The following is a 27,072-nucleotide window of genomic DNA, read 5'->3' on the forward strand; positions in this document are numbered from 1 at the left end:
TTGCTCACCTGGTAGAGTCTCACGCCCCAATTCCTCAGAGTCTTATTTAGTCATCAGATCGGGATGAAGCCTGGTGACCTGTATTTTACAAGCATCCCGGTCCTATGATGTAAATGGGCCACTGTGAGGACCACCACCCATTTCTCCTTCTGCACCTTTTCTCTACTTCTGAGCCCACCTATCCTCTAGGAGGGACTGGGAGAAAAAGGGCAGTTATGTCAAAAAGTACATACCTAAAGCTTCAGACAAGTCACTTAGCCTCTGTAAACTTCAGTGTCCTTGTTATAAAATGGGGAGACTGGGGCGGAGCTCAGCAGCGACGCTTTTAACTTTAAAAACCTACTATCTGGGTTTCTTATAACACAAATAGACAATCCTCCAAGAATCTGACACTGAAAAGAATTCGGAGGAAAACAGGTATTTTGCCCATGGGTGCCTGTGATGGCAGTGCAGGGCTGTCTGCACAATTACAGAATTTATTTTGCATCTGGCAAAGGGGGGAAAAAACACAATTAGAAATAAAACATCAGGGGTTTACAGCAAAAACAGCGTGGTATTCTCTAGTTACATGTGCTAGAGCCCAATTCTTTTAACAAACAGCTTGATTCAAACACTGTTTCATTCCAAGAAAAATTGTTTTAAAAAAAGAGTGGAGGGGAAACTGGTCATTAAGTTGATAAAGACTATTTAATAAACTGGGTAACTGCTGTATATATTTACTAGTTTTTTAATGTAATATACTGAGAACATTGGAAGTCATCCTTTTATTTTACTCTGCCTCCCCTTCCTTAGATGATAAACCCTAATCTGAGGTCACATACTCACAGGGAGCTTGCGAGCTCTGGCAAGCCTTGCCTTGGATGAGCCGCCTTGACGGCACTGTTTCCACGAAGGAGTTGGATTACTATAAACTAAAAAATTAGCCATTTGTCTCTGCACCATTGATCACACTGGAGCAGGGTTTCTCAGCCTGGGCACTACTGACATTTGGAGCCAGGTAATTCTTTCTTGCGGGGGGCCTGACCTGTGCATTGTGGGACGTTCAGCAACATCCCTGGCCTCTGGCTATGGCCTCTACCTACGAATACCAGACGCTCCCTCTCCCACTCATCGTGGTGATCAAAAAGTGTCCCCAGACATTGGCTAACGCCTCCTGGAAGGCAAAAGCACCCCGACTGAGAACCACTGCACTAAGCAAATGGCCTAAATATACAACTTCTGTTACCAGATCACAGATTTGAGGCAGAGGCTCTAGTGAGGAGTATTTCTCAAGCACTTTTAAGCAAAGGTTGAGTAGAGTATTCATCCAAGAAATTAAAAAATTGAGAAAAAAAGCTCTGTATTCCTATTCAGCCATACTTTTATTTTAAAAGTAAGTAGAATATGGGGCTTAAAAGATGTCATCTTTCAAAGTTTCCATTTCATAAATGGTGTATAGACAATATGTATAGAATGTGATAAGAATTGAGTTGCTTCATGCATGGCTGCCACACAAGCCTTACAAAATACTAAAGTAGAAACAGCCTGTGAAAAAATTGCATTGAGATTTGAATTTGTGCATTGTCCATTTTAGCAGCAAAATGAGAACTGGACAGATTCCTAGCTGGCTGTGCTATTTTTATAAAATAGTAAAAGTTATTAAATGTGAAAAAACTAAAACCATTTTATCATCATCACACAAGTGATTATACTACAAGTTATTATAGAAGGTATAATTTTATAATCGATTCTGATATACAGCTATAATGTAATATGACAGTCCCATAAATTAAGACATCATTAAGCAGAAAGCATTAAACAGGATTCCTCAAACTGAGCTCCCTGGTCCATGATGAATACAATTTGCACACAGTAAATAATTATAGACACAGCTCTTAGGACTATGCCCTCATTAACGCATACTCATTTCAATCAATTCGAAAGACTAGACCTCTAGAGGTAAAAGGTATACATGGGGGTAAAGTTTGAAACAAAAATATTAACTATTTCTTTGAACCTTAAAGAATGAAAATGTAGCCATTATGTAAATATTAAGAAATGGTTTCATTCGTACCTGATTTATTTTGGCAGATAAAGTCAAAACGTAAATGTATATATTGCACAACTATGTTAAATTGTATTATTTTTTTAAAGACAAATTGTCTAGGATAGTTTCCTTCACACATAATGTATAAATCTTTGTTAAGTATATTTGCTGTTTTGATAAACTGGGTTTTGTCTTTTTTCTCTCCACCAAAAATATAAAAATGAATATGCATGTTTGTATATGAAGTTTCACAATTCGTTTGATTTTTGAGAAGCAAAAGATCAAATTGGAGCAGTAATCAACAAACTAGTTAAGAGCTTTTCTCCTATTAAAGTATAAGAATCAAACAGAAAAGTTATTATTTAATTGTAAACCCCTCTTTAAATACCACATTACTGAATACAATTAAAATCATTTTGAAAATAAAGCTATTTACTTTGGAATTTGAATTTTACGACTTAACGTATTTCACTGTATTTATCTTATGCACTCACTGTGCTTCAGAACACATTCAAGACTCAGTAGAAGAGTGAGGATGTATCTAACCTCTTCCGCCAGTAGCAGTGGCCACAAGGATGCTTTTGCAGGAACCTTAAACCGCCTTCATAGCTTAGAGACTAGGTGTAAAGGCTTGCTCCTCACAATGTGGTCGATGGGTAGGCAGCGCTGCATCACCTGGAGGCTGTTACAAAATGCAGATCTCAGCTGCCACACAGAACTGAATTCCAATTGGAAGTTTAAGATCACCAGATGATTCATATTATGTTAAAGTTTGAGAAACACTACTCTAAAGCACAACTTAACTTACCTCTAGATATAAATATGTGCTTGGTATAGAAAAAAAAAATCGGTCAAACCGCTGCAGCCTATATGAGTAGTCACCTGCATAGTTTTTAAAAAAATTTTAATAGTGAGCTAGAGGGTTTATATCTGAAGGATTAAATATGCTGAGATGAACGTGCTGAAATTATAAAACAAGATACATATCAGGCTCGTAGACTGGCCCTCATTCTATAGCTGGCACATCAGTGCAAAGGTTGCTGGGTACGTGTCGCCTTTCACACCTATGCACAAACACCTCCAATTCCTACCAGGTGAACTCCCACGTGCCTTCCTCAGTTTGGCCCATCTCAGTTCTGGTGAAGCACATCATAAGGGCAGCTGATTGCAGAACCACCACCAGTAAGCGTATCTGGTATGCTTCGTACATTAAAATACAACTCTGAAGAAAAAGAACATTCATTTTTCTTTGGATTGTCACAGAGTAGGTTAAAGACCTGTATCAAATCTACCATTCTGTCCCAAATCGGAAGTTTTATATTTATGTATTTTTAAAAAGTAATTCCTTTTATTCATTCTATATCATCTTTTAAAAACTACATAGAACATTTAAAAAAAATTCCTCATCCTATCATGACCCTTTAATATTTTAAATTAAGATACCAATTAAAGATTGGAAATAATTTTATTCAAAAGGAGGGACTGATTTTCATCTTAGGACCACTCCAGCCTAACTAAAAGAAAAAGGCTACTAACTAAACTGAACTTCCTGATTCTGTGCAAAATGAAGGTAAAAAGCTAACTCAAGTTGTTCTTACTATAGCCCTAGCTCTACTGCCCTCTGCTGGGTGAGCTACCTAACTACACCACACAAATCGTTACTGCCTTAAGAGAGGCCTTTACTACAACTAGGTGCTCAGGAACTATGTAGGAGAGACATTGCAGGATGGGAGTGAGGAAGAGAGTGCAGAAGAAAAAGCTGCACCTATCCACTCATTCATCTAGCCAGATACTTTTACACATCTGTAAGCACTACAACTACACACACAATACTTAACACGGACAGAACTTCTGAGCACTCTTGACTGCATGTCATGGTTAGACACTGTGGTGACGGAGACAAAAAATCCCTGGCCTCAGGAAGCTGACAGTCTAGTGATGGAGATAAACGAACAGATGGAGTACATGAGGTAGCGGTTAAGTGCCGCTGCAAGATATAAAGTGGAGCAAGGGAAGGGAACAGGAATCCCGTTTTAAATAGGGTAGTCAGAGAAGGCTCTCTGAGGAGGTGACACTTAATTAGGGAGGAAGTGAGGAAATAAAGTGAGGAAGCAGACTATAGGAATTCCTGGAGGAAGGGCATGCTAGACAAAGAGACTGGCAAGGACTCTTAGGGAGAATAAGCCTGCCACAAAGCACCATAGCAAAGCAGGGAGCCTGGTGCAAGAGAGGAGGTGAGAGGGGCAGGCAGGAGCCTGATCATGTAGGCTGTAGGTCATGGTGAGAACACTGAAGTTCTAGGATGTGATTACCTATCAGAAGGTTCAAGTAGATGATGAAGTGACCTAAGTGGGAGAAGGAAGGGGGACTGTCACCAGGCCACAGCAACAGTCCAAGAGAAATGGAGTGGTGGCTTGGATGACAAATGTAGCAGCGGAAAAAAGAAATGAGTGGATTCAAAAGATATCCAGGAATTGTTTTCTAATTCTCCAACAGGTTCATTCAGGGATCTAAGATCAAGATTCAAACTTCTGGCTCCTTAATCACTATTTCTCAAAACATGCTGAGAATACAGTGCCTCAACATCATATCTAACGGACAAAAATATCCACAAAATCACAAAACACTTCATTTGTTGACCATCTGCTATTACTTTCATTCAAAGATAAAATTCTTTAAATTTTGCTACCTGTTAAAAAACTTGAAACACAAGTAATCTGAGTTTCCTACTTCTTGGGTGAATTTACATAGACTGTCATACAAAGCCACAGTTCCAAAGTGACTTTAAACATTACAATCCACTTAAAGGCCGATTTTTTTAGGTTACTATTCTAATTAGTGAAGCAACTAAGTTACGGGTATAAAAAGGCTGTGTCAAAGTGATGCTAGCCCCTTATTACCTCACCACCAATTAACACTGCCACACCTAAGAAACTGGGGATCAAAGACCCTATTTAAATCCAGTGCAATGCGCTAAAAACTGTCAGGGATGTTCCATCCCAGTTTTAGCATGCCCCAGATTAACTCCTTAACCTCTGTACTGGAGACTTAAAAGCATAATAGTCTGTGTTCCGGACTTAGAACAAAACGTACTCAAAATTAAGACATGATTGTTTAATAAAACATGCATAGAGAATACTTTATGTTCTTTAAATATTTAATTACCATCAATAAAGATCCTCTAAATATTTGAGTAGAAAAATCCTGAAATCCACATATACCTCATGATAATCTCATGATACTGTGCTTTCACACAGAATGTAACTGACTGTCGTCCAACCACCAGTCCCTGTTCTCAAATAGGAGCAGGACAAAGTTAGGTGGGAGGGAGGCAGGCAATGAATTCAGGAAGGGTAAGGTTGAGACCAGGCAAACAACCCCATCTCAGTAAAGGAATAGTTGGTGGAGGATTTGTCAGCCTTCCCACGATTCTTCTGGTCCAATGTCTGAATAGGTGAAGGAATAAACACCAAATAAGCAGGCGATTCCTAGTGTCCATATGGCTGTTCCATAGGTCCCAGCCAAAGACAGGATGCAGGATCTTCCCCATGGTATCTAAAATTGGCAGACAAAAACCACTGGTGGGTGCCTGGCACAGAACAGGCATTCAGTATTTGCTGAATCAATGAATTCCTTAGGTAAAAAATGCTTCGCTAGATGTAACTAGTGATGTTACTGAAAAAAAAATCTTTGGGTATGAAAGTATAAGTCGTTTTTCCCAAAATGCATAATGAAAATTTTATGATGATGTCAACTGCCCAAAATTATGCCAATATATTATTACTTTAAAAACTATATGGAGGTCAGATCAAGATGCCAAAGTAGGAGGACAGGGAGCTCACCTCCCCTGACAAACATATCAAAATACATCTACATGTGGAACAATTCACACAGAAAACCAACCGGAAACTTGGCAAAAGAACTCCTATACAACTGAAATGGCAAGAAAGATTTCCACATAACTGGGTAGGATGGAAAAGAAGCATAAAGTTGGGGCCTCCGCCCCTGGAAGGGATCTGAAAGGAAGATAAGGTCCGCACAGGTGAACCCTCCTCCTGGGGTGTGAGCAGGCTGAGCCACTGACTGGGCATCCCAGTCCCGGGCTCCTACACAGAGGAGACAAGCCTGGTTGGTTGCTGGGAAAACTGCTGGGGCAGACAGAAGGGCTGGAGAAGCCTAAACTCTGTTCTTGAGGAGTGCACGCGTGCTGGCTTGCCAACAATCAGGGTGGAGAGGCCTTGCACTGGTGCCTGCCGCCTCGCTGCACTCCCCAGTCCAAGCAGGGTGAACACCCTGGGCCCTGCTCACTCCACATCACAGCTTGGCACAAGAGCTCAGCCAGCCGGACCCTGGGAAAAGATTCATTCTTGCTACGCAGAGACAGTCCGGGGGTCCAGGGGTGATCCAGGTGGGGCAGCAACGGCCACCGTAAGCACATGCACAGGCAGTGCCACTGAAGCACGCTGCAGTCAGTCTCCCGCCCGAGCAAGCACCCTGGCCTCACCCACTCCACAACTTGGCACTGGATCTGCGGCAGTCAGGTCCTGGGAAGACTGCCACTGAGGCAGCCCAGACCTCTGGTGGCAGAACAGCCACCTCAATTCCTGCAGCCACACGCCCCAACTTCCAGTCCCAGCTTAGCAAACGCTCCGGCCCCACCCACTCCAAGCCACAGCCCTGCACTAGATCTGGGACAAACACAATGGGGGAAGAGACGGAAGCTTGGGCTGTGTGTGAGCAGAGCCACAGACACCTACACAGACACCACCTCGGTCCTCTGTGAGCTCACAGGCCTCACTTGCTTCAGCACTCCCCTCCTCTGGGGCAGAGCACACACTCAAGGGGAAGGGAGCCTGATTGAGCCTGACCCTCAGAGCTTCTATTCCAGCAACTGGGGGTCAGACTCCACCCTTATCAGTGTGGTGATAGCCACAGGGCAGAGAGGAAGTCCTGCCTCACACCCTGCACAGGCTTTAGATCCTCCGACACCAACCACACCCCCTATCAACGTGATAGTGGCCAGCACACTCTGAGGGAAGACGTGGCTGGCATCCATATCAAAACCAGCCCCTACACCCAAGACTTTGGATACACACAGTCTACACAGGGGTGCTCCCACATAAAAACACCCCTTCAAGACCAAAATAGATAACTTTCTCCTAAGTTCATAGAGACAGAGAAAGTTAAGTAAAATGAAAAGGCAGGGGAAGTAGCACCAATTAAAAGAGAGGAATTCCCTGAAAGAATAAATAATGAAACAGAGTTCATCAGTCTACCAGACCCTGAGTCTAAAAAGTTGGTAATAAAAATACTAACTGAATTAAGACAGATTATTGCTATAAACACAGAACACATTAAGAAGGAACTAGAAACCCTAAAGATGAACCAATCAAAAACAGATAATTCAATTTCGTAGATGAAAAACAATCCAGAAGCAATGAATAGACAACTAAATGACACAGGAGAATGCATAAGTGATCTGGAAGATGGAATAATGGAAATCACCCAATCAGAACAGCAGACAGAATGAAAAATTTAAAAACATGAAAGCAACATGAGATCTATGGGATAATATAGAACAGGCCAACCTACACATAACAGGGGTTCCAGAAGGAGAAAAAAGAGAGAAGGGGATCAAAAATGTACTTAAAGAAATTATGGCTGAAAACTTCCCAAACCTGAAGAAGGAAACAGATATCCAGGTACAGGAAGCATGGAGGCTCCCAAACAAGATGAACCCAAAGAGACCCACACCAAGACATGTCATAGTTAAAATGGCAAAAGTTAAAGATAAAGAGAGGATTCTAAAGGTCATGAGAGAAAAACAGAGTCAGTTACGAGGGAACCCCCCCTAACATCATAAGCTGATTTCTCTGCAGAAACTTTGCAGACCAGAAGGGAGTGGCATGACATATACAAATTCCTGAAAGGGTAAAACCTGCAACCTGTGATACTCTATCCGACAAGACTATCACTTAGAATAGAAGGAGAAACAGAGAATTTCTCAGACAAGCAAAAACTAAAAAAATTCAGCAATACTAAACCTACACTGTAAGAAATACTGAAGGGTCTTCTCTAAATGGAAAAAAAGAATCTATAGGAAAGGGAAAATACCAATAGGAAAGGCAAATATAAAGTAAGGATTGAAGATCACTTAAATAAATCACTACATAGATTAAAAAACAAACAGAAAATGTAAAAGCGATTATAACTACTATTTTACATCTTCATGCTTATTCTTTTACTGCTTATATAGTTCTTACTCCCCTCCTCCACATTTTGTGATCAAAATCACAAAATGTGAAGGAGGGGAGTAAAAAATGTAGATCTTTTAGAATGTGTTTGGACTTGAATAACTTAGTTTAAAGCAAGTAGATATAGTTATGGATCAACATACATGAACCCCATGGTAACCACAAATCAAAAACATACAACAGATTCACAAAAAAGCAAAAAGAAAGGAACTCAAGCATACTACAGAAGAAACGCACCAAACCACAAAATGAAAAAGAATAAAGTAGAACTGGAAAACAAGGAATAAAATGGCAATAAGTACATACATATCAATAATTACCTTAAATGTCAATGGATTAAATGCTCTAATCAAAAGACATAGAGTGGCTATTGTATAAAAGAACGAGAAACTGCAATATGCTGCCTAAAAGAGACTCACTTCAGGGCAAAAGACATACCAGACTGAAAATGAAAGGATGGAAAAAGATATTTCATACAAATGGAAATGACAAGAAGCTGGGGGTAGCAATACTCATATCAGACAAAATAGACTTTAAAACAAAGGCCAGGGGCTTCCCTGGTGGCGCAGTGGTTGGGAATCTACCTGCCAATGCAGGGGACATGGGTTCGAGCCCTGGTCCGGGAAGATCCCACATGCCACGGAGCAACTAAGCCCACGCACCACAACTACTAAGCCCGCGCTCTAGAGCCCACGAGCCACAACCACTGAAGCCCGTGCGCCTAGAACATGTGCTCTGCAACAAGAGAAGCCACTGCAATGAGAAGCCTGCTCGCTGCAACAAGAGAAAGCCCACCCACAGCAACAAAGATCCAACGCACCCAAAAATAAATAAAATAAATAATTTTTTTAAAAAATCAAACAAACAAAGGCCATAAGAAAAGACAAAGGAGGGTATTATATAATAATAAAGGGATCAATACAAGAAAAGGATATTACACTTGTTAACATATACACACCCAATACAGGAGCACCTAAACATATAAAGCAAATACTAACAGACATAAAGGGAGCAATTGACAGGAACACAGTAACAGTAGGAGACTTTAACAGCCCACTGACATCAAAGGACTGATCATCCAGACAGAAAATCAATAAGGCAACAGAGGTCCTAAATGACACAAATGACCTGCTGGACTTAACTGATATGTACACGACACTACATCCAAAAAAAAGCAGAAACACATTCTTTTTAAGCATGCATGGAATGTTCTCTTGGCTGGACCACATACTAGGACACAAAACAGCCTTGAAAAATTTAAGGCGGTAGAAATTATATCAAGCATCTTTTATGAACATAATGGTATAAAACTAGAAATCAGCTACAGAAAGAAAAACGAGAAAAACACAAAGATATGGAGACTAAACAACATGCTCTTAAAAACAACAGTGAGTCAATGACGAAATCAGAGAAGAAGTAAGAAAATACCTGAAGACAAACAACAATGAAAACAACCTTACAAGATTTATGGGATACAGTAAAAGCAGTTCTAAGAGGGAAGTTCATAGTGATACAAGCCTTCCTCAAGAAACAAGGAAAATCTCAAATAAAAACTTATCACCTAAAAGAATTAGAAGAAAAACAAACAAAGCTCAAAGTCAACATAAGGAAGGAAATAATAAAGATCAGAGAGGGAATAAATAAAATAGAGATCAAAAAACGATAGAAAAGATCAATAAAACCAAGAGCTGGTTTTTTTTTTTAAAGATAAACAAAAGTGACAAACCTCTAGGCAGGCTCACCAGGAAGAAATGAGAGAGGACTCAAACAAACAAAATAATAAATGAAAGAGGAGAAGTAACAACTGATACCACAGGAAAAAAAAAAAAAAAAATCATTCAAAGCAATCTACAGATTTAGTGCGATCCCTATCAAAATACCCATGACATTTTTCACAGAATTAGAACCAAAAAACCCTAAAATTTATAAGGAACCACAAAAGACCCAGAACTGCTAAAGCAATCCTGAGAAAAAAGAACAAAGCTGGAGGTATAACCCTTCCAGACTTCAGACTATACTACAAAGCTACAGTACTCAAAACAGCATGGTACTGGCACAAATACACACAAATAGATCAATGGAACAAAATAGAGAGCGCAGAAAGAAACCCACACACCTATGGTCAGTTAATCCACAACAAAGGAGACAAGAATGTACAATAGAGAAAAGACAATCTCTTCAACAAGTGGTGTTGCAAAAGCTGGACAGCTATATGTAAAACAATGAAATTAGAATATTCCCTCACACCATATACAAAAATAAACTCAAAATGGTTTAAAGACCTAAATATACGACATGACACCATAAAACTCCTAAAAGAAAACATAGGCAAAATATTTTTTGACATAAATCTCAGCAATTATTTTCTTAGGTCTCCCAAGGCAAAAGAAATAAAAATAAACAAATGGGACCTAATGAAAGTTAAAAGCTCTTGCACAACAAAGGAAACCATCAACAAAATGAAAACCTACGTAATGAGAGAAAATATTTGCAATGATGAAACTGACAAGGTGTTAATATCAAAAGTATATTTATAAACAGCTCATATAATATCGAAAAAACAAATGACCCAATCAAAAATTGGGCAGAAGACCCAAATAGACACTTTTCCAAAGAAGACATACAGATGACTAACAAGCACATGAAACACCATTAATTATTAAAGAAATGCAAATCAAAACCACAATGAGGTATCACCTCACTGAGTTATCACAGTCAGAATGGCTATCATCGAACAGTCTACAAGTAATAAATACTGGAGAGGATGTGGAGAAAGAGGAACGCTTGAACACTGTTGGTGGTAATGTAAACTGGTGCAGCCACTATGGAAAACAGTATGGAGGTTCCTTAAAAAACTAAAAATAGAAGTACCACATGATTGAGCAATTCCACTCCTGGGTATATATCCAGAAAACATGAAAACTCTAATTCGAAAAGATACATGCACCACAATGTTCACAGCAGCACTATTTATTAAATAATAGCCAAGACAGGGAAGCAACCCAACAGATGACTGGCTTAAGAAGATGTGACATATACACACATACACATACAATGGAATATTACTCACCACACACAAAAAACAAAATCACCATTTGCAGCAACATGGATGGATTTATGGAATCTTATGCTTAGTGAAATAAGTGAGACAGAGAAAGACAAATGCTATATGATATCACTTATATATGGAATCTAAAAAAATAACACAAATGAATCTATATACAAAACAGAAACACTCACAGACATAGAAAACAAACTTATGTTTACCAAAGGGGAGAGGATGAAGGGGAAGGACAGATTACGAGTATGGGATTAACAGATACGAACTACTATACATAAAACGGATAAGAAACAAGGATTTACTGTACAGCATAGGGAATTATACCAAAATCTTGTCATAACCTATAATGGAATATACTATGCAAAAACCCCCAAATCACTATGCTGTACACATAAAACTAACAAAATATTATAAGTCAACAATACTTCAATTAAAAAAAAAAGAACTATATGGAACTTATATACTAAGATCTACCAAGATAGTATATAGGTCGACCAAGCAAAAACTGGACCATTATTTAGTATAAAGATTTTGCAGAAAACATAACTTTATTAATGATAATGTTGCTTAAGCTAAAAAAAACTATCTGAAAATACTTTACCAAATAATCATATAATTTCCCCTTTTAATTGGTTGTGGGTACAATTTTATAACTAACATTATAACACAAAGCACCCTTTCTGCTAGTCTGCCTTGTTTTACAATTTTATGCTAATTTATATATTGATACAATACTAATAACTAATAAAATATAAGTATTATGGTAAGATTATTGATTCTGAAATACTAGAAAGCTTCATATGATGAATCTTAGGTATTATCACTGAATTTTTAAAAACAGGATATTGCTTTTAAACTTTTAAAATCATGTTTATTTAGCTTATTTTAAAAATATATAAATTCTAAAAATATATCATACCAAGAGTAACCGATAAGGACTTTTTACACCTTCCAGTTCTGCCTACATTCCCAAAACGCATCCCTGACACCAATATCACTGGGCGTAGGGGGTTGGGGGCAGCCTCTGAGACAGTCACTGAGGAGGGGCCACACCTCAATGTGAGTCAAGTTACAGTTAGAGCTTAGTCATAGAATAATATGTCTACCACAGGCATCTTTCCTTAAATTTAAATTATTCTTCCATTTTTTCCCTAAAGCCTTTCTTTCCTCTATCTCTAGTTCCTGAATAAGCCCTCATCCTAAACACTCATTTATTTATTTTTTTCTCTCTTGTTCCACTGGTGTAACATAAGAGTTTATGTTCAGTAAACTATCTTCTGGAGAAGAAAAATCAAAACATGATCAAAGAATTTACCAAGTTCAAATTCTAAGACTCTAAAAACCTAAGTGGTTTAATCATCGGTTGCCCAAAAGCATTCTTTGTTTCTTTTCCAAGATGATGATGATTCTTCGTACATTTCCTAAAAAGCAGAACGATAATAACAATTTAAAGGAGAGCATTTTAATAAATGCAAATATATCTGAATAAATCAGGCAAATGAACATCACAACTATTTATATCTGCTCCTCTTTTAACAATCCAATGGCCATTTGCATAAGGCATTAAGAGCAAACAAAGGAATAAACGTGCTCCCTACACTCAAGGACTCAGTCAAGTAGGAGAAACGACAGATAAGAAGCCTTAACAAGACAAGGGGCAAACACAGAAAGGAATAAACAATTAATTCCACTTGGGATCATGACAGGAGACAGCCTGGGCAAGGTTATGTATGGAAGATGGAAGGTCTTTCAACACTTTTTTCTTTCCAGACACACCTACTACTTCCACATTTCTAAATATGCGTTTCCAAAGGCCAAAGGGGTATTTCCATTCGCTTTGAAATTAACAGACCACCCCAAAGGTTCCTAAACAGGTCTGAGCTGCGTGCTGTTGGCAAACACCCTGTAAGTGCGTGCCCTACCCACCTGCCCATCCCTTGCCTGTATCACAGGTGATCTCAAAGCACAGGCTGAAACCAGAACCAGACTAGAATTCAGGTAATTTTTGGACAGAAGGGGAATAAGAATATATCACTTTCTCTTCTCACTCTCTAGTCAGGTTCTATTTCTGCAGGGGTAGAGATCCAAATTCAATTATCCTCTGAACACCTGTACACCCTCCCACCCTCTACACACAGAGAAGTAAATAGAAAGCCCAGCCAGTTCTTGAAGCACCACAATGAGTATACCCCCAACTCCTACCCACTCCCTTATTTGGGGGGCCTACCGTCTCATCTACTTTGTCAGCTGGCTGTCCATTCTTTGCTCCAAGGCAAAGAATCTCTTCCAGCCAGGCTCACAATTCATTCTGGAATACTTTTCCTACCTTGCTCTCTCCAGGGTCTCATGGTCTATCAAAATTGTGGCAGCCTTGTTCACAGCAAAGCAACCAGATATCTGAGCTTCACTAAGACAGATTCCTTTCACATATCCTATCCTCTAATCCCTAAGTATCCCCTTATAACAATGGGTTTCAGTTTTTATCCAGAAAATATGGTCACTAAATTTCACAGGTGCTGGTTCAGAGTCCAATTTGCTCATCTCACCACTGGTCCTTCACTCTGGCCTTCTGCTGTACTGGGCAGTGAATCCATTCCTCAGCTTTGCTATCAGCCACAATGTTGTGGGCAATTTGAGGCTCTTAAGTGTAATTACACATTTCTGAGAATACAGAGTGATCCCACTGTTGAGGTTACTACACCAAGGGAGAAATCAGGGAGCTGGGCCTTTTCCTATCTTCAGAATGCTCTATTTAAGCAGGCACTTGTTTGCTTTTATTGATGGGTTTGATGTATGGATGGAAAACAAGCTAGAATTTCCTACTTAGGTTTTTTAAGTCCACTTACTATGCATTTTCTCCAAGGAGGGAATATCCCACTTTTCTTTTCCTAAAATGAAGGAGTTCTAGGAGAAGGCTCTTTTGCCTTGAGAAGTCTCTATTTTAGCCAGTGACTACATAGCCATGCATTATTCCTGCTCTCCAAAGGAAAGACCCTCTAACTCAAGGGAATTCTAATATAAGGGATAATACTTCATATATGAACCACTGGAACGTTCTAGACTAGGAATTCTAACTGTTACCACTTGTTGAGGTCTTCTCCAGGCCATGCATTCTTTGGGGCACATATTTTTCATGCTTAATAAACCCTGGAAAGGAGATTATTACATAAACATCCTATTTCCTAGAAAAAGAAAAGAAGATTCTATAAAGTCAGGGAAGTACATACTCTGTATGTACTCTTCTTCCTTGTTCTTTAAAAATTCCTGAGAAAAATCATGTCCAAAGACAAAATTAGATATTTTCCTAACTTACCTTTTTCCATATGGGCACCTTGGCTTTTAAAGTATCAATGGCATAGCTCACAGCTTCGAGGGATGCAGTCCTATGGGCTGAGGACACAGCAATGATAATGCTTGCTTCTGACACTGGAACTAAGCTTTAACAAAATGAAGGAAAAAATTCATCATCTCCTCTGAAGCTACAAGTTAAGAAATCTACTAGACATGTGAAAAAAAATAAAAATTCCAGTGAAGCATTCCTAGAACTAAATATCCAGTTCTGTTTTACCTGAACATCCCATTTAGTTAGAAAACAGTAATTCATCCCAGTTGCATTTAGCAGGAAGTGCCAAGCTTGTGACTAATCTGTAAGCATGTATCCACTAAATTTATCGAATGGGCAACAAGATGAAAAGTACCTCACTGATTCAACAAATATCTCATCAAACAAACAAGGCACAGTGCCAGGTAATGCCTAGAAATACAAACTAATCGCATGATGAATATAAGGTAGAATTTAAAGTATTAAATAGCAATGAATAGTAAATAACAGAATTGATAACATTAATAAAATTATAGTTACCAATAACTAATAGATGATAGATTTAGTCCCATTGCTGGGTTCTTTTCAAAGCCTGGAACTCCACTCTTCTTAGTGATACAAAACAGCAAACTAATCTAATGACCTTAAAAGGCTTTTACATCAAAACAATCTCAGATTGTCATATAAACAGGGTACAGACTACAAAACAGTTCTGAAAAGGTCTCATGGCCTTGAACACACATCAGCACAGGCTGTTGGGCACAGGGCCAAAGAATCTTGCACATTTGGACTTTGTTACAGCATCAGCCATTCTCCAAATGTTACAATGTAACAAGCAGCCTTAAAGGCACTGTCTGCCAGAATGATAAACAAACCTCCCTCTCAGGGTAACACAGGATGCCAATGAAGGATTCCAGAATCAGAATTAGTACAAAGGCGGAAAACGACTACACTTAAACTTTTAAACTGATAAAGGAAATCATACCCAAGCCGATGGAACACTGCTATGTGTTTGACTGGCCATTTCTGTCTAATGTCACTACAAATTTTTCTGACTTCATTTTCTGCCATTGGTAGATATGCTTCATACTCTAAGCTAATGACTTTTTTCCCTTCGAAGTTATTCCTTGTAGTTCCTAAAATTAAAAAAAAAATTACAAAATAAGCTTTCTTCCTACAGTAGAAAAAGCACACTAATAGAATAAAAGGATTATTTTTGAATAGACAAGTAGCATACCAATTTGTATAAAAATTACTTTGAAATTTTCTAAACACAAAAACTTGATTAGAAAATCAAGATAATCATCACAAAGATGAGGAAATAAAATGACACTGATTAGCCAGGTTTACTGAAAACATTCAAATGACAAACCAGTATATATTCCCTCTGTAACAATTAGAATTTGACCCTTAAAAGGAAAATATTATGTTCCCAGGATTACCAGAATTCTCTCTGCTAATAATGACTTTTAGTCTACTTTTTTTTTTTTTTTTGCCTTTAACATATGTTAATTTGAAGATTACTAACACAAAACAAGAACTAAAAAAATTTCTACTCACCACCATGGGTAATCTTGGCTAACTGCTCCGTATCTTAAAATCCTCTTACTATTAACACTGAACATGAGAAACACCTGCTAATTTCTACTGTCCTGTATAGTCAATAGATGCTATGAAAATTACAACTCACCTACAAATAGGGATATTGCACCACAGATTGGAGAAATCACCAGCTGTGAGACTTCATCTACTGAAAGTTGCTCAGATGTGAATTTTATTATATCTTTTGATTTCTCTTCAACTTCACTTATATCTTTCCTGGAAATAAAATATTACCAAACCTTAACATTGGTACTAGAGTAAAAACACCCAACTTACAGGCTATGTTTCAATTTATATATTTTTTCTACATTAGATGCGTTAGGAGGCATGATTTGATCTGAATGATAAAAATAAGCAAGTGTAAAGTTCGAGCAAAACTCAGTAATTTTACAAATATCCCTAACGAATCAAGCATGATATAAAAAGGAACTTACCATTAACATGATCACTTAAAATGAAATCTATTTCATTTGACAACATATTCCAAACTCTGGAATTGCTACTCTTATCTCCTGCATCCACACACACATCACCTCTAACCACTGGATTACCAAGCACCACACCCAGAACTGCCTTTTTCTTTACCCAAAAAAGGAGGGCAAGCAGAATGATGACTCCACAGGAACTGGGTTCATTTCATAATCAGGCACAACCTCAGTTAAGTAACTGAGGAAATAAAAGAATTGACTGCACGCCTATTCACCAGATGCTGCAGAAGTCCTTTGCCATGCATTTCTCATTTCATTCATCAAGCGTTTATTTCGTACTCACTAAGGGTCAGAGACTAAGCCCACACACTGGATACAGACCAGGGAACAAAAGACCTGGCTCCTGTGCTCAGGCACTTATGCTAGAGGAGGAACAAAGCAATAAATAGGAATTACAAATAGGGATAACTTATGGAAACAAACAGCGTTCTAAGATAGAGCATGGGGGCTGGGGAAGGTGTGTTTAAGATAAGAGGACCATGCTACTGAAAAAAAACCATTCAGATGCTACTGGATTCCAAGATGCTTCAACCTCCTGTACATGTCACCTGAGCTTCTTCCAATTCATCTTGCAATACGATATAGGTAACCCAAACATCGTCTATGAACTTCAGACCACACTGAGTTCCCACAACTTGATTCTATAATAACATAGATTCTAAAACTGCATGTTACAAACCCTGTCAAACACACTCAAATCATACACAATGTTGCTGAGTATCTTCCTAGTCTTCCCAAAGAACAGCTCTAACCATCACACACAAACACACACCTATGGCAGCCCATTGTTTTCTGAATAAATTACAAAATCAAAAACAATAGTATTTTTCTATATCATGGTGGTGATATGGTGACCACAGTTTCCAAATAAAACTGAGATACATATCTAATGGAGAATTCTATTATTTCCAAATAATAGGACTAAGAAAATCCAATCTCTATCAATGCCAGGCAGCTGGCTTTACAATATTTATTCTTCACTTCTGAGGCACTACCCTCCAGAAGAGTGGGGAAGAAATGGGTGAAAAAAATAAATAAGCATCCTTGGCTTGTTCTTTTCTTTAATAAAACCAAAGTTTTGTCATCCAATATGATAGTTACTTGATTTTGGAGAAAAACACTATCAAATTAAGGAAGTTTTCTTTCATTCCTAACTTATAAGAGTTTTCAATTAGGGATGATTATTAATTTCTACATTATTTATTTCTCAGTTGACAAATTAAGCCTCATTCTGTCTGCCTCTCCAGACCATACTAAGAAATGTTCCTCAGTGTGGAGGAGCCTTAAAAAACTAAAACTAGAACTACCATACAACCCAGCAATCCCACTACTGGGCACATACCCTGAGAAAACCATAATTCAAAGAGTCATGTACCACAATGTTCATTGCAGCTCTATTTACAATAGCCAGGAGATGGAAGCAACCTAAGTGTCCATCATCGGATGCATGGATAAAGAAGATGTGGCACATATATACAATGGAATATTACTCAGCCATAGAAAAAAAAACGAAATTGAGTTATTTGGAGTGAGGTGGATGGACCTAGAGTCTATCATACAGAGGGAAGTAAGTCAGAAAGAGAAAAACAAATACCATATGCTAAAACATATATATGGAATTTAAAAAAAAAAAAAAGGTTCTGAAGAACCTAAGGGCAGGACAGGAATAAAGACGCAGACATACACAATGGACTTGAGCACACGGGGAGGGGGAAGGGTAAGCTGGGACAAAGTGAGACAGTGGCATGGACATATATACACTACCAAATGTAAAATAGATAGCTAGCGGGAAGCAGCCACATAGCACAGGGAGATGAGCTCGGTGCTTTGTGACCACCTAGTGGGGTGGGGTAGGGAGGGTGGGAGGGAGATGCAAGAGGGAGGAGATATGGGAATATATGTATACGTAGAGCTGATTCACTTTGTTATAAAGCAGAAACTAACACACCATTGTAAAGCAATTATACTCCAATAAAGATGTTAAAAAAATAAATAAAAATAATAATGGGTTAAATTTTAAAAAGCAGAAATGTTCTTACACATTATCCTACTCAGACATGGCTTACTTTATTTGGAAAGATGGAAAGATGACATGGGTCCTAGAGCCACTAGCAATATAACTATAATAATAAAGCTGTTTTTTATACCTGGAAAATAATAAAGCTGTTTTTTATACCAATATAACTATAATAATAAAGCTGTTTTTTATACCTGGAAAATGGTAAGCGTTTTTCAGGAAGAGTGATCTTTTTACTTTCCAGCTATGCAATTTTTCTACATTTCTCTGTGCCCAGGAGAGCTATTATCCAGTATTAACAAGCATATTTGTGGAAAACTACACAGAGTCCAATAATAATCTGAGTTCAAATGTTGGCTCTGCCACTTATTAGCTATGTGATCTTAGACAAGTTTCTTAACTTCTCCCTCCTGCAAAATAGGAGTATTAAAACTCCAGTGTCTAGCGCTGTGCCCGACACAAAATCTCAATAAACCATGTTAAATCAATAGAAGGAACAAATCAAGATGACATTAAACTGCTTACAACACAACTGATGCAGAGATGACAGGTATCTGTAAGTCCATCTGCACCAATAAAGAGTTGCTGCTTTATCAAGAGTTGGTACAGACAGCCTGACAAAGAGTATACAATTAAAGGAAACCACATATAAGTTATTATCTGTATGATCCTTCTCCACGAGACTGGCTAAGAAAAACCTATCTCACATACCCAGGTGGCTCAAAAGCACTATCCTCCACTAATGGGGGGGATAATGGCAATTTCATCTCCTGATTGAAGCAGGAGGAGCTGATCTCCAAGCTCGACATATTCTTGACGAACAGCAAATATCACCTGATTTCTGACGTCAGCCAATCTGAAGGGAAAAAAGTATAATTAGATGTATCAATGCTGTTAGACCCCAAATCTCCTCAGCTAGCTGCAATCAAAATTACATAAATATTACTTTATGAAGCATCATCTGCAAAATCACTAATTAAACTCATATTTTGCAGAGAAAGGATATATCCACTGAAGAACATACTTATTCACCACAAAGAATGCAGTAAACTGCTAACAACTCTTTACTGGATGTTGGGTGTCTTGGGGAATTAAAGAAACAAACAAAAAACACTAGACTGGAGACAACATTCAGACCAGGTCAAAAAAAAAAAAAAGGACAATTTCTTAATCAGTACATGCCCTCCCCAGGAGCTTTCCATCTAAGCATACAAGTATACTAAGTATACCCTGAAAGGTTCCAAAACACCAGGTGCCTCTCAGTAGGTATAACGTTAAAGGTAAAGTAGGAAGAGGCCCCACTACGTTTCATTGATTATCAGGGCATTTTAAGAACTTAAAAAGATATGAAATCAAGAAGGAATAATTTTCTTTATGAACATACATTGTGGGCTGTCTTTTACACAGCACTAAGACTTCCAAGTTAAACATTCACACAATTTAAGTGACACTACTAATATACCTTGAACACGTTCAAACAGGCCACTTTTATATTTTGTTTCAAAAAAGGCTCATTGAGGTACGAACAACAGCAGTAAAATGATACATTTTCAAGAACCAGAAAAAAAATCAAATATTGTAGAAACTCAAATTCAGCAGCAGCTGTTTGTTATCTTTCATTTTTCTTTCAATCTTAAAAATTTCTATTTTGAGTTCTCTAAAGAAGGGGCAGGACATCAAAGTTTAAAGCACACACTTTTAACAGAATACGTAACAATTTCATTTAATGTTACAAAAATGCAGAATCTACATTTTCAGTATTTTGTAAATTATAAAAGCAAATATAATCATGTCCCTTTGGGAGTATCACAGCTCACTGTGCATTTTAAGTAAAATATCTTTAACCTTTATTAAGGAATTTTGCATTTTTAAATACTAGAACTTAAGTTTTCAGGAAAAAAATACAACTAATGATCCTTTTGACATTAAACGTGGAAATCTAAGTTAACTTTTTACTTTTATCATTTACTCACACATTTTTAAATATTAAAAAGTGTTAATCATATACATTCTGCAGATTTTTAACTACCCAGGATGGCGCGTTTCTATCTCATTCCACAGCTGCAATGCTTTTATTTCTTGTGGCACAGAAATGGTCTCTGAGCGAACTCCTGTTATTTCAGCACTTTCTGCAAAATACAACACTTCCACCTGAAAAGAAAGGATATGTTTTTAACAATAACAACCCATAGTCCTTTTCTGACTGTCCACGCTGGGTTTTGTTTTTCAAATGTATTACTTTAATCAAAGACACTTTTTATAAATTAGAAAAAATTTAAAGTGCCCATAAAAATTTCAGCATACCTACAAGCTCAAATTTTGAAAAATTTTTATGTTTTAAGTACAAGTCAGACTAATTTCCAGATGCTTTTTAGTTTTATAAATGTTACGTGTGCCACAACTAAAATCCTAACAATATCTTCTTAGAAACCATGAGGTTGGCCTTTAACTGACATAAAATTATAGCACCTTTTATACTTAAGCAGTGAACAAATGTCTGAATCAAGAGATGAATTACACAAATAAATGACCAAATAAATGAAAGACACGCCCTTCACGGTTGTCATATGACCTTTGATTCCAGTCTACATTACATTGAACCCAGCTGTCCAGGATTAAGTTATGCAACATACAAACCCTGATATTTACAAAAGCAGATGAGTCTGAAATACAGGATAAACTTCTATTTCCTAGGACAAACCTATGCAGACAGCCTGGTATCTAAGCCATCCGACCAAGTAAAATAACCCACTTGTGAATGAAAGCAAATCATTCTCTACGAAATAATCAGAGGTCTGCAAATAATCAAGGGTTCGCAAATGCACAGATGGAGCACATTTCATCAAAGAATGCTTAGTTAAGGGCATTTCTTTCTATACTGAAAACTTGTCTTAGAAACGAACAATCTGAGAAGCAAGGGCAAATATCAAGGGTGATTTAGAAACCAGCTGGTCTTCCAGGCCGTCACCTGCAGAACAAGCGTTCGCGGAATGGACTTGACTTTCGTTGGGGAGACCAGAGCAAAGCCTCCGAAGTCGGGAGGGCCTACCGCGGCGGTGGCGGTCGCCGGGGTCTGGCCGAGCAGGACCGGGTCCGTGGAGGGAAAAGGCGAGGACAGACACAAGCCCGGAGGGCCTTCCCCATTCTTACCTGGCACCGCGGCACCATACCGCCAGCGAACCCTAGCCGGGTATCCCGGCGCGGAAGCCGAGGCGTCTGATCGACGCAGCGCGCAGGCGCAACCTGCCTGCCACCGCCCCCCCCCCCCCGCCCACAAAGAGCATGCGCAGAGCTAGCTCCTCCCCGCTGTTCTCCCCGCTTCGTTTGCTAAGCAGGCTCCTAGAACTTGGTGTTCACTCGCGGAGATGGGTCGCGGTGGTGGGCGAGAGCTGTAGGTGTCGCTAAATGGGAAAAGGGCTGGCCACGCATGTCTTTAGCCTCAGCTGAGAGGCTGAAGTGTGGGAGAGCTGACCCCGGACTCTCCTGGACACCTGCCACCTCCCTTATAGAAGCTCGACTGTTTTCGCCGCTCAACTGCAGGGTTCTCTTTAACACTTTATCTACCCAACCTTCTGCTTAATGATTACTGTTCCCTAAAGACTTAAAGCATTCAACGTATCTGAGCACTCGAACTGTATCACATTTACACTTTGCCTGCTTAGTAATTTGTCCACACGCCATCTAAAACAGCGGTCCCCAACATTTTTGGCACCAGGGGCCAGTTTTGTAGAAGACAATTTTTCCACGGAAGGGGTGTGGCGGTGGTTTCAGGATGATTCAAGTGCATTGCATTCATTGTGTACTTTATTTCTATTATTATTACATTGTAATATATAATGAAATAATTATACAACTCACCATAATGCAGAATCAGTGGGAGTCCTGAGCTTGTTTTCCTGCAACTAGATGGTCCCATCTGGGGGTGATGGGAGACAGTGACACCCCAAGTGTGTTGCTAATGTCCAGTCTCCTCTGTGATCTCGTTTTCGTTGCTGTCACTGCAGAAAACCCTGCTTCACAAAGACAGGATGTTGGAAATGCAAGCAGGCTTTTCAGTGCTTTTGTGGCAATCTCAGGATATTCCACCTTGACTTTAATCCAGAGCGTATGGAGATTTGAAGTTGTCTCAAACATAATTTTAAGGGCACCGTCATTTGCGATCTCAAGCAGCTGATCCTCTTCTAGCACGGACAAAGTTGATTCACCTGGCTTATTCACAAATGGGTCTCAGATCCATTCCTTCCCAGTTCGGGGGTCTTTTGTGGTTGGGAAGTAATGCTCAAACTCTTGAAAGCTGAAAAGAGTGATCAAGCACCAGCTGGGAGAAAGAAGGCCCTGGCTCAGTCTCTCAAAATCTCTGCTAATGTTTGAGACATGTCAAAAATCCCAATGTTCACTCGTCGCCCCCATAATTCCAGTTTGGCTTTGAATGCAGCCACGTTATCTGCTGATTTGAACACAGTTGTTGTTCTCCCCTGAAGTGACAGGTTGAGTTTGTTGAGCACGTTGAATGTGTCACACAAGTAAGCAAGTTTTGCGACCCATCTGTGTCACTGAAATGTGCTGCCAGGGGTGACTGTTTTTCTAAAAGAAATCTCTGGAGCAGCTCTCATAACTCAGAAACTCTGGCCAGTGATCTACCTCTAGAAAGCCATCTCACTTCTGTGTATAAGAGAAGACGTGTGTGCTCTGCGTCCTTCTCCTCACAGAGCTGCATGAACAGACATGAGTTAAGGGCATGTACTTTAATGTGGTTGATAATTTTAATCACATCCTGCAAAACGTTAAGTTCAGGTGACATTTTCCAGCTAGCCAGCATTTCTCTATGGATGACACAGTGCATAGACTCACATTCAGAAGCGACCTCTTTGACCCGAGTAGTGAAACCAGAAGGCCGTGAAGTCATGGCAGCAGCTCTGTCCATGCATATATGGACACAAAATGACCAATTCAATTTTCCTGATATGTAATCATTCAAAGACTTGAATAGTTCTGCAGCTGTGGTGTTGGCAACAAAAGTGCACATAACATATCCTCATGCACATCCTCCTGAAAAATAGATTACACAAAAACAAGCATTGTTGCCTTGTTGTCAACATCAGTAGACTTGTCAACCTGGATTGTGTACCACAGTGACTCATTAATCCTAACAATTGTGCCTCAATATCGTCTGCTATTTCACCAGTTCATCTAGTTACGGTGCTAGCCGAAAGAGGAATACGTGCCATCTTTTGAACTGCAGCCTCTCCTAAAAGTTCATGACAAATGTCCTTAGCAGCAGGCAGGATCAACTCTTCACCAATAGTAAAGGGCTTCTTAGCTTTAGCAATGTGGTTAGCCACTAAGAATGATGCTTTCAGGGCAGACACATTTGATGAACTTCAATAATTGCTTCTGTTATTTGTGTTCACACTTTTTTTCTTTTGAAAAACTCCATAGGCTTGTCTTTTAATGCAGGATGCTTGACCTCCATGTGGTGAAGCAGTTTTGAAGGTTTCACAGCTTCCTTGGATAGCCGGTCGCCACATATTATACAAAGCTGGCTTGGAGAATGTGAATCACCTGTGGCAATGAACCTGTAATTTAAGTAGGACTCTTGGTATTTGCTCTTAAATGCAGCTTTCTTTTTGTTGGCAGTCTTAGAGTCTTCTGCTGTCTCATCATTGGGTCTTTCCCCCTTTTCAAAGAAGCTCTCCAGTGATGTTTGTTTTTTACACATTTTGGGTAGGGTTAGCCTGTGGGCTTACCAAAACTGTGACTGAGACAAGTGTGCAGTGCCGGAAAGAGGCGCAGATGGAAGTGGTAAATAAAATAATGGGTGGGCCAAGCGCAGACTAAAATAAGTGTCGGATTCTGACTTAAAGCCTGCCACCAGATGCAGCTTATCACTTGCCACTCACTGATAGGGTTTTGATGTGAGTCTGCAAGCAGTTGATTTATTATGGTCTCTGTGCAGTCAAACCTCTCTGCTAATGATAATCTGTGTTTGCAGCCACTCCCCAGCACTAGCATCACTACCTCAGCTCCACCTCAGATCATCAGGCTAGATTCTCATAAGGAGCTCGCAAGCTAGATCCCTCACATGTGCAGTTCACAGTAGGATTTGTGCTCCTATGAGAATCTAATTCTGCCGCTCATCTGACAGGAGGCGGAGCTCAGGCAGTAATGCGAGTGATGGGGAGCGGCTGTGAATACACATGAAGCTTTCTTCTATCAGCTCGCCCGCTGCTCACCTCCTGCTGTGCGGCCCGGTTCCTAACAGGCCACGGACCAGTACTGGTCCATGGTCCAGGGGTTGGGGACTCCTGACCTAAAATCTCCAATATTTTACCAACATAAACTCTTTTATTTATTTATTTATTTTTCCTCATTAAACTTTTTTAATGGGTCTCAAATTCTGTGACAGATTTTTGGTCAAGTTGTTTCCATGAAAAAGTACTGATTTTAAAAATAACAACTTAGAACTGCCACACACAAAACAAATGGTCCACAACACATTCTCCTTTCCTTCTGAAGGTTTTACGATGCATTGGTATCATTAACCAGTCTTTTGCTATTAAACTTAAATGGCCAATTGAGACAAACAGCTCTGAGACCGTTCTTCCACCACTGATTAAGACTGGGGTGGCAGGTATTGGGGATAATATTCATTTAGCCTTCTGAGCTTTCTGGGCAGACTTGGTGACCTTGCCAGCTCCGGCTGCCTTCTTGTCCACTGCTTTGATGACACCCACAGCAACCGTCTGTCTCATGTCACGAACAGCAAAGCGGCCCAGAGGAGGATAGTCAGAGAAGCTCTCAACACACAAGGGTCTGCCAGGAACCATATTAACGATGGCAGCATCACCAGATTTCAAGAATTTGGGGCCATCTTCCAGCTTTTTCCCAGAACAACGATCAATCTTCTCCTTCAGCTCAGCAAACGTGCAGGCAATGTGAGCTGTGTGACAATCCAGCACAGGTGCACAGCCAGCACTGCTTTGGCCTGGATGGTTCAAGATAATCACCTGAGCTGTGAAGCCAGCTGCTTCCATCCGTGGGTCATTTTTGCTGTCACCAGCCGCGTTGCCACGATGAACATCTTTGACAGACACGTTCTTGACATTGAAGCCCACACTGTCCCCAGGAAGGGCTTCACTCAAAGCTTCATGGTGCATTTCAACAGACTTCACTTCAGTTGTCACGTTGACTGGAGCAAAGGTGACCACCATGCCAGGTTTGAGAACACCAGTCTCCACTCGACCCACAGGGACAGTGCCAATACCACCAATTTTGTAGACGTCCTGGAGGGGCAAACGCAAGGGTCTGTCAGTTGGGCGAGTTGGTAGCAGGATGCAATCCAGAGCTTCAAGCAGTGTGGTTCCACTGGCATTGCCATCCTTACGGGTGACTCTCCATCCCTTGAACCACGGCACGTTAGCACTTGGCTCCAGCATGTTTTCACCGTTCCAGCCAGAAATTGGCACAAATGCTACTGTGTCGGGGTTGTAGCCAACTTTCTTAATGTAGGTGTTGACTTCCTTTACAATTTCCTCGTATCTCTTCTGGCTGTAGGGTGGCTCGGTGGAATCCATTTTGTTAACTCCAACAATTAGCTGTTTCACACCCAGAGTGTAGGCCAGAAGGGCATGCTCACGGGTCTGCCCATTCTCGGAAATACCTGCTTCAAATTCACCAACACCAGCAGCAACAATCAAGACAGCACAGTCAGCCTGGGATGTGCCTGTAATCATGTTTTTGATGAAGTCTCTGTGTCCTGGGGCATCAATGATGGTCACATAGTACTTGCTGCTCTCGAACTTCCATAGGGAGATATCAACGGTGATACCATGCTCGCGTTCAGCTTTCAGTTTGTCCAAGACCCAGGCATACTTGAAGGGGCCCTTCCCCATCTCGGCAGCCTCCTTCTCGAACTTTTCAATGGTTCTCTCGTCGATCCCACCACATTTGTAGATCAGATGGCCAGTAGGGGTGGACTTCCCCAAATCTACGTTTCCGATGACAACGATGTTGATTTGCGTCTTCTCCTTTCCCATTTTTGCTTAGGTTTAGCGGTGGTTTTCACGACACCTGTATCCTGGCGGCAAACCCTTTGCGAAAAAAGATAAACTCTTTTAAATTGCATAGTTATGTGGGTATAAACTAGGTGGCCCTCCCCTTGGAGCTCACAGTCCTGGATGTGAGACAGTCATAAACCAGTGATGGTAGATCAGTGCACCAAATGTAATGCTAGGGGTACATGTTACATTTCATAGGGGTGGAAGGGGAGAGTGGCCGGTCACCTGAGGAGTGTGCTCTGGAA

At 39.8% G+C, this 27,072-nt stretch overlaps 2 protein-coding genes across 5 annotated transcripts; both read right to left on the reverse strand.

The window, feature by feature from the left end:
• Positions 1-416: 416 nt before the first annotated feature.
• MOCS2 (molybdenum cofactor synthesis 2) lies at positions 417-20,921 on the reverse strand. Of its 3 annotated transcripts, XR_004525772.2 has the most exons (8): positions 20,800-20,921; positions 19,482-19,626; positions 16,354-16,481; positions 15,649-15,799; positions 14,655-14,778; positions 12,657-12,762; positions 3,118-3,248; positions 417-2,708 (listed from the first exon to the last, which is right to left on the reverse strand). XR_004525772.2 is itself a non-coding variant. In XM_073802104.1 (7 exons), exons 2-6 carry the CDS (start codon positions 19,577-19,579, stop codon positions 12,694-12,696), a joined length of 570 nt encoding a protein of 189 aa, XP_073658205.1. In that variant the 5' UTR covers positions 19,580-19,626; positions 20,800-20,921; the 3' UTR covers positions 417-3,248; positions 12,657-12,693. The 3 variants fall into 3 exon arrangements, 2 of the variants coding, with proteins under 2 accessions (XP_073658205.1, XP_019785610.2); XM_073802104.1 differs by having other exon boundaries at positions 417-3,248; XM_019930051.3 differs by having other exon boundaries at positions 417-3,248; positions 20,779-20,918.
• A 4,219-nt stretch (positions 20,922-25,140) lies between these two features.
• LOC117311578 (elongation factor 1-alpha 1-like) lies at positions 25,141-26,867 on the reverse strand. 2 transcript variants are annotated; one of them, XM_073802105.1, is made up of 2 exons: positions 26,186-26,867; positions 25,141-26,053 (listed from the first exon to the last, which is right to left on the reverse strand). In XM_073802105.1, exons 1-2 carry the CDS (start codon positions 26,804-26,806, stop codon positions 25,418-25,420), a joined length of 1,257 nt encoding a protein of 418 aa, XP_073658206.1. In that variant the 5' UTR covers positions 26,807-26,867; the 3' UTR covers positions 25,141-25,417. The 2 variants fall into 2 exon arrangements, with proteins under 2 accessions (XP_073658206.1, XP_033708747.1); XM_033852856.2 differs by having other exon boundaries at positions 25,141-26,867.
• Between the last annotated feature and the right edge of the window lie 205 nt (positions 26,868-27,072).

Source organism: Tursiops truncatus, chromosome 3, assembly GCF_011762595.2.
Source record: "Tursiops truncatus isolate mTurTru1 chromosome 3, mTurTru1.mat.Y, whole genome shotgun sequence".
Lineage (NCBI taxonomy): Eukaryota > Metazoa > Chordata > Mammalia > Artiodactyla > Delphinidae > Tursiops > Tursiops truncatus.